This window comes from Kryptolebias marmoratus, linkage group LG1 (assembly GCF_001649575.2).
Source record: "Kryptolebias marmoratus isolate JLee-2015 linkage group LG1, ASM164957v2, whole genome shotgun sequence".
Classification (NCBI taxonomy): Eukaryota; Metazoa; Chordata; class Actinopteri; order Cyprinodontiformes; family Rivulidae; genus Kryptolebias; species Kryptolebias marmoratus.
In genome coordinates, this window is record NC_051430.1 from 8,720,856 (window position 1) to 8,728,913 (window position 8,058).

Consider the following 8,058-nt stretch of genomic DNA (forward strand, 5'->3'; position numbering starts at 1 on the left):
AGTTTTTATTTTATTTTTATTATTTCTTATTTTTATTTTTACTTCAATTTTTATTGTTTGTGTATGTTTATGGACCATAATTGTGTCTAATAAAGAGGATTGATTGATTGATTGATAAAACAATAAAAGAAAAGCTACTCTGACGTCATTAACTTTAAGGAGGGGGTCAGAAATGAGGGGGTGGCGGCCCCTGGCTGACAGAGGGCAGGAGCCACATCAGGAGCTAAAACTCAGAAAGTATTCCCCAGACTCTGTGTGGGTAAGATTAGAAAAAATAAAAAGATTATAACTATAAAGGTCTGTGCCTCACTACTGACAATCAGCCATTCATCTGTGTATTTACATATAATCAATAATATATTCTTCTGTATGGTTAAAAAGTAAAAAAACAGATTAAGTACTTTTTATGTTGGTTTCAGAAACATGGCGGGGGGGGGGGTCCCAGACGAAAGCATGAGATTAGTTAAGAAACGACACAAGCGTAGGTGGGTACAACCACAGGTTTGAGCAACATTTAACTGTTACGGTGACTAATGCTGCGCTCTTCTTCCACTGGCAGCAGCAAACATGATGCTTCCACTGCCGTGCCGAAGTGTTGAAATTCAACCCCTCAGTACTTCTAATGCTCCAAACTTTTTCCTGGTTGTTGTCTTTATGTGTGTGGTCACCTCAGACTCAGACCAGGGACTTCTTTCTTCTGTAAGTTTGGGGCTTTACCTGGTTTGTTCCTCACCATGGGACACTTTGTGTTTATCTACACATACTCACTTATATTTTAGTCACTACCTCAATAACTGTTCATGGGAAATGGACTCGTTTATGTCTGGATCCAATAAGGGCGATAATCCGCAGCACGAGATCAAAAGAATTAAAATTTTTTGTTAACGCTCCCCAAATCCATATCTACTTTTAAAATTCCCTCTCTGCTCTGAATCCTCCTCTGATATTTACAATTTTGTTTTATTAAATATATACCTTTATATTAGGTACTAACAAATTAGATGTCAACAGGCACATTTTTACATTTCTCAAAGTGTAACAGTACAAATGCCTAAAACTGGGCAGAGCTGATAACAATAAGAAGCTAAATATTCTAAACATTTATTAAATAGTTGGACCATTCGGTTATAACACATTCAATTTTTATTTTTCTCCTTTGGAGGCTGTGTAACAAACCCAAACAAAATGCTGTAAACACAAAAATGCAAACATCTCTTTGGAGGTACTTGTCTCATTACGTAGTTTCATTCTCCACCGTGTCATAAACGAGCTTCACAAGAGGTTCTGGACAGCATGAAGACATGACAAATGGACCTTTTTTGGGATCATAAATAATACAAAACAGGTAAACACGGATTTGGGCTTCTCTTGGAAGCCTTAGTGGGAATAAATGCTCCGCATAGTGTCAAGTCTTCTCATTCGAACGGTGGGGAAACGTTAGTACCAGCAGATGTCAAAGTGCATAAACTGAGGATGGTTTCAGTGTCGTTTTCATAAAAATCAGCTTATGGACTCCAGTGCTGCAGGCAAAAAAAACAACAAAAAAAAACACCATCGTCAAGTAATCAACAGAAGTGCAAACAGAACAGACGGAAGGGCTGAACAAATATGGAGGATAAAAAATAAAGTAACGACTTTAACAAAAAAAAAGGGGGAAAAAAAGCACATGATTATGCTGGGAGCTTGTTCTTTAACAAGTTCTGACCAGCTGACAGTAGAAGTTGGATTTCAGCGTGGAATACGCCCCTTATAACTGCTACAAGGAGCCCCCAACTTGTGTGGGTAAACCTCAGGTAGATGCATAAACACAGGGAATATAGAAACTCGCCCTCTTCCCCCCACCCCTCCCCCTGTGGAAACATCCGACAAAGTCTGGTGACGGAGTCCGGTCCAGCAGAACGAGCAGCAGTCTTTATGTCCGCACCTGGAACTTGCCAGCCTTGGTCATGTACTTGATGCCTTTGAAAGGTTTGTACTTTTCTCCGTACATATCCAACCGATTCACCTTCAGCCCTGCGGAGGGGTGGGGGGGGAGCAAAAAAAAAAAATAAATAAATAAAACACAGCAATGATGCTGACAAACTCACCACGTCAGAGACGTCCACATGAGGTTTCAGCACCTGCTCGCTGATTAGCACCTCGTTGTTTGCCTGGTACATTAAACAAAATGGCCTAAAATAAGAAGTGCTCGGTGAAAACAAATGAATAATGGTGATGGTTTAAAAACAATTCTCCTATGAGATTTGTTTATCCAACACTTTACTTTTAATAAATACATTTGTGTCTTGTATAGGAGGCTAAAGGTTTCGTTTATCTTGCAGTAGTTGGAATATATTTGGCTACGACAGCTTAAGACATTCAAAAACAAGAATTATGGGAGCCACGTCACTGTATTGGTCATAAAAGTACTTTTAAATTTGTACATGCAGTCTGAACAGTTGGTTTGTACAGCTGTAACATCTTCTGTATCTGTGTTATAAAGTTCTGTAGGAGCATCAGCAGCGTTTGGCGCCACCTAGTGGGCGTCTGGGTCAAACCATCAGGTGGTTGTCAGCTGACCAGGCTGGGTGCTGAAAACTGCATCATTATGGAGGTGGAGTTCGGTTTTCTGCACCTCCAAACATACACTAGTTTCAACTAAACTATATCTCTGACGCACTACGACAGCAATGCTAATGCTCTACGAATGTAACAAAGAAGGGAATGAAGGGATTTAAAAAAAAAAAAACACACATCACTACAAGAGAGCAGATATAAATCTTCTGATTGTGTGTGAGAATCTACCGGAGATGGCCATCTGTTGGATCTTGAACTGGATATTAATGGTGGGGTTCTCATCCGGTTTAGAGGCTCCAGCCTGCAGGTTCATGGTGCCCTTCAGGCTCGGAAGCTTCTGTGGGTTGATCTTGCCGACGTCCCATGTCAACAGCTAGCAAAACCCCCCAAAAAACCACCAAGATATCATTATGAAGTAAACATAACCATGACAAAAAAAGTGCAAATTAAGTTTGATTACATAGCCATTTAGGACAGCAAAACATTCCATAGCCTTCGATATTACGGCGTCGTACACAAACGTGTGCTCAGGTGATTTCTGCGTACCTTTGTGACGGGGTCGAAGGTGTACGTTCCCTGGGAGGGGTTGAGGTTGGCGTTGAGGACGCCCCGCGGCAGCTGGCTGCTGACTAGAACCGACTCCACTGCTTTGCCCATGGTCTGTTTGGGGCCCAGAGTCAAGTCGAAGCGGCCCTGGGAGCTTCCCTCCCGGAAGGTAATGTTGTGCTTGACGTACACGGGGATGGCCACCAGGCTGCACAGGGAGAAGGTTGAAGGAGGAGTCGACTTTTTTGTTAAGTTTAGGAATTTGTCATTTTCTTACTGACAGAACACGTGTAAATACAGTATCATTCAAAAACAAACAAAAAACAAAAAGGTACTTGTCCTGCAGATAAACACTGACTTCTGAGAGCTGACGTGGTAGGAGAGCAACCGGAAGTTTCCATCTGGTGGGATGAAGGACAGTATCCGCTCAGCCTCCCACCGCTTGAACCGAACACACGGGTGAAAACTGACATCATCCAGCAGGCGAGGATTCTGGGAGAGAGTGGATAAAAGAGCCATCTGACCGTCTTTCTATTTAAACTACAAGGAAAGAACTCCTTTACAAGTGTTCTTTGTAAGTCTAATAACAGAGCTCCACTGAAAAAAAAAAAGGAGTAACGCGTTACAACGAAAACACGGGAACAAAACCCACCATAAATGAGAGCGTGAGGTCCGGCATGCCTGTCAGCTTGACGCAGGCGTCGATAACCCCCTGGATCTCCGCTGTGATGGTGGAGCCTGTTGAAACAAACGGAGTAGGTGATCCTCAACGCAAGGGGGGAACCGAACGGCGCGAGCAAGCCGGACGGTTTCGCCGGCGGGCTCATTCATACCCGATTTATCGATGATGGCATCGATCTCCTCCACCACGTCGAAATAGGCCTCGTTGTTGGTGTATTTGACCCCGGTGCGTCGCCATGGCACCACCGAGAGCTGCCCGGTGGGGAGCTGCTCGCCCACGTTGGTGCTGCCTGGAACAGACGTGTACCGACGGTAAACGAAACGGTAGGCGTGGGAGGACATCTACACAGCGCAACGGTGTGTTAGGGCCACTCGGAGGGAGAAAAAAAAAGATTTTTTTTTGTTGTTGCCCAGTTTTGACGATACCGTCCCAAGGTTGAGATAAAAGTCAAAATATTATTGCCAGGAAAATAGCTGCTCCTTAACCCGCCTTTATTAATGTTAAATCTGAAGGTTATTGGGTTAGCTACAAAATACCATGCAGTATTTTATTTGAACCGCTCCGTTCTGTCACAGAACTCGTTTCAATCTTTCTCAAAAGCGTTTCAAACACATACACTGAGTGTTGACTTCAAAATACTCCCTAATTCCCTGGTGGTCTTGGCTGAAGTATCAGTTTTACTGAAGATGTTTAGAGATTTATTTTTTTTTGAGGTTAACACTGAGTGTATGTGTTTCAGACTCTTATTGTGAAGGACCGAAGCCAGATGAGCAGCGCTCCTCCTGACTGCATGTTATTTTGTAGTTAACACAGTAAAAGTGCACTCACAACTCCCAGACAGAAAAATTCTTTAAAAGAATAAAACAAATACAGCCGGGTCCAGGAGCCCAGTGCCATTTTTTTCCACTCAACATTGTGACTTTTCTCTGGCCGTATTTTGACTTTAATCTCGACACTTTAACTTTAATATCAAAACTCTGAAACGCACAAAGCAAAAATAAATTTAAAAATCTCTCACTTTCTCCTCATTTTATTTTTCATCCCAGTTGCCCTAATAAGTCATCATAACAAAGAATGTGTGACTGTGTGGCTGCAAAATGATGCTAAACTAAAGGCTAGTGCTATTATTTTTTTGTCAAATTGTTTTGCCTTCTGCTTATAGACTTGGTTTGTTATGGAGAACGACAGGTTAAAGAGAAAAAAAGGGAAAGGTTTCTTTAAGTTCTTGTTTTTTACGACTGATTTGGCTAATGTTTTACTCCGGATGCCCTTCCCGCCGCAGCCTGGGCTCCGACCTGCAGCCTCAGGATTACAGCACTGACCACCAAGCTACTGCAACCCCAGGAAAAAGAATCTCTAAGTATTGTTATGAATAAAGCAGAACTGCTATGAGCTGCACAGCTTCTCTTCGTCACTGTTCAAGCTGTAGTGAATACAAGGAGAATGAGACCTACTGATGGACACGGACCAATTATTGTTGGTCCACCATGAAAGGAATTTGGTAGGATTATTCGACATAACATTCCTAAAGCTTGTCTCGTCTCTATGGGCGCCCGGCTCAGACTGAGCTGGGCTCCATCACTGCTGACTGGGGTTAGGTAATGGGTATGACCTGTGATGGTGTTGACCATTGTACGGAGAATGGTGGGAGGCTTAATAAGCTCTTTGAGGATGTTGGACTCTGTGGCCAGTGGAAACCCATTGTCCAGCATCTCCTCCAGGAGCTCATAGACCACCACCACGTTATCTTTGATGGCCGCCTCTGTGCACACTCCAAAATAGTCCTGGAACAAAAAAAAAAAACAACAAAAAAAAAAACCACAGGATACAGATGTGAGTGTGGTAAGCCAAAGTAAAAGCAGAATTTTTAAAAGAAGTTAAAGACCGACCTGGAACGTGTCGACGACTCTGTGCAGAAACTCGATGACAAAGAGCGGCGGCACCTCGCTCTGGATGACGGCCACGAAGTAGATGCGGTGCCTGAGCACGCTGATGAGGTAGTGGTGCGGCGTGGAGATCACGGGCGGCACGTTCTCTGGCTCGGTGGCGCGCTCCTGGGCCTCGAAGAAGTAGTCGCACACGGAGCGGCTGACCACACTTTTCCAGTGCTTCTCCAGGAAAATGTCCCCGGAGGCATTGATCAAGAACAGGCTGTGGATCATCCTGACTGAAGGCAGATGGTGGGGGGTGGGGGGAGACAGGTCAGAGAACAACATCAAGGGCACCTTCGGAAAGCTATCAAAGAGGGACACTGATAATCTTGGGGTAGCAAACAAACCCAAAGTCATAACACAACTTCAGGAGTTTTGTTACATCTTAAACAAGATATTTAGAAAATACTGCACATGGGGGTGAGGGAATCACCGTCTCAAATAGGCCAACTTTGTTTTTTGTGGGCGTTTTGAGTACTGAGCCTGGTGAAGTTTGTACTCTCCTCCCTAAATTCTTACTCCTAGTTGAAGCTAGTATTCCTTAAATCGGAGGTCCCCAATCCCCGGGCCGCGGGCCCGTACCAGTCCGTGGGTCATTTGGTACCGGGCCACACAGAAAGAATAATTAACTTACAGTATTTCCGTTTTTTTTAATTTTCGGACTCTGAACGACATTTATTTTGAAAACTGACCGGATTCTCTCCACTACATCCGTCTATGACTCCCTGTTGATGCGTGTCAAAATGCTTATCTAGGTCACGTGATACGTTACCGCTAAAAACAAACCCACAAGCTAACAAAATGAGTAAAAAACAAACTTCTCTGAAAGCCCTAGATGGGACCGTCTTGTTACTGAGAAACAGGTACAGGGCTTCACTGATTCAGCATTATAGTGAGTTGTATTCTTTGTACACTTTATATTTGTGGTGTAAATTTTAAAGGGCGTGTTTAAACATCGCCATATTGACCAGAGAACATTAGGGGGAAGAGAGGCTGTTATTCATGTTGATAACACAATAACAGGACGCAACTAACAAAGCTGCGAGGACATGTTGGATTTATGTTTATTATGTTTGTTTTTTTTTAAAAAAACATTTTCATGCCGGTCGTATCATTTTATTTTGTTGTCTTTATCCGCCACACCTTTAAAGGCCGGTCCGTGAAAATACTGTCTGATAATGAACCGGGCCGTGGAGCTAAAAAGGTTGGAGACCGCTGCCTTAAAGGAACGACACCTCTCATCCTAAAGTTAAAAAAAAAAGGCCAAATGAGATCTGATTGTAAGACAGGGTCGACTCTCAGCTGCTAAGATTGATTAGCTATAGTGGCCATTTTGATCAATAGCTGTCTCCACAGGTTAATCAGTTGTAGATGTACATGTATTACTTCCTGAGAGTTTCACTAACATCTGCCCAGTGGTTCACAACATATTTTGCTAACAAACAAATGATACATATAAGACTCTGAATGTGGGGCATTTCCCCCACTTTCCACCCCTTGGTAGCGCACCTGATTGTCGCTTACACTTGTCCCATAGTGAGAGGTTATTTAGTCTTTTTAGAGACAAAATAAGAAGAAAACCCCTCCTCCCCTTCTCACATGACACGCTCCTGTTCGCTGGGAATACGACACCGAATTATTCATTAAACATGCGGCAAAAGATATCGAGTTCAGGAGCACTTAGGTAACAGCAGGTAGACCCGCTTCGCGTTGCAATAAAAACAGGCTCAAGCTAGTAACAGCATAACTATCTGAAACGCGTAGCTAACGGAGGCCTTCATCTCCACACATCACAGCGTCTGTTCCTCCTCTTCATCCTCCTGCCTAGGTCTCGTGACAGAGGGAAGCTCCGTCACCCGGCAACCGGGAGGAAAATGCGTTCAAACTACGGTGGAGCTCTCGCTACAAATACAGTTTATCCCCAAAGCCACTGATATATTACAAGTGACTTACCGAAGTAAAATTTCTGACACCCTCGTCTCGCCTTTTTTTTTCAAATACACGAATAAGCAGCCAGTCGCTGCTTCCCGTTAGCCAGAGCACCAGATCCTGAAGCGAGACAGGATTTTCCAATAGCCAATCGGAGGTTAGAGATAGTAGAAAATCCCGCCTACTTTGTCGAGTCGTAGGTCATGCTTAGCTATGATTGGTTCACGGCAGGAAAGCGACTGTATACAGCTTTAAAGCTGGCTGCTGATTGGTTTGGAGAGGTTCCTGGTCTGACATTTTGTTTCCAGTATCAGATTTCATCTTGTGGCGTTCCTCTCCATTCAAACAAACAGGACTTGTTCTACAGGAGGGAGCTCGTCTGCAGCACACTTTTCACTTCACTCTTTAAGTTTG

At 43.5% G+C, this 8,058-nt stretch overlaps 1 protein-coding gene across 2 annotated transcripts; it reads right to left on the minus strand.

Annotated features, from left to right (window-relative positions):
- Positions 1-1,120: 1,120 nt before the first annotated feature.
- Positions 1,121-7,778, minus strand: ap3m2 (adaptor related protein complex 3 subunit mu 2). 2 transcript variants are annotated; one of them, XR_001808557.3, is made up of 9 exons: positions 7,669-7,778; positions 5,674-5,951; positions 5,397-5,568; positions 3,936-4,073; positions 3,755-3,840; positions 3,438-3,594; positions 3,103-3,342; positions 2,785-2,929; positions 1,121-2,013 (listed from the first exon to the last, which is right to left on the minus strand). XR_001808557.3 is itself a non-coding variant. In XM_017414715.3 (9 exons), the coding sequence occupies exons 2-9, from the start codon at positions 5,944-5,946 to the stop codon at positions 1,913-1,915; spliced, it is 1,257 nt and encodes a 418-aa protein (XP_017270204.1). In that variant the 5' UTR covers positions 5,947-5,951; positions 7,669-7,778; the 3' UTR covers positions 1,121-1,912. The 2 variants fall into 2 exon arrangements, 1 of the variants encoding a protein (XP_017270204.1); XM_017414715.3 differs by having other exon boundaries at positions 3,103-3,310; positions 3,461-3,594.
- Between the last annotated feature and the right edge of the window lie 280 nt (positions 7,779-8,058).

Coding starts and splice junctions, on each gene's coding strand:
- ap3m2 (XM_017414715.3), bottom strand. CDS start 5,946: ATGATCCACAGCCTGTTCTTGATCAATGCCTCCGGGGACATTTTCCTG. Junction 4,074..5,396: donor AATGGTCAACACCATCACAG/GTCATACCCATT, acceptor CGTCTGTTCCAG/GCAGCACCAACGTGGGCGAG. Junction 3,841..3,935: donor TGCCATCATCGATAAATCGG/GTATGAATGAGC, acceptor TTGTTTCAACAG/GCTCCACCATCACAGCGGAG.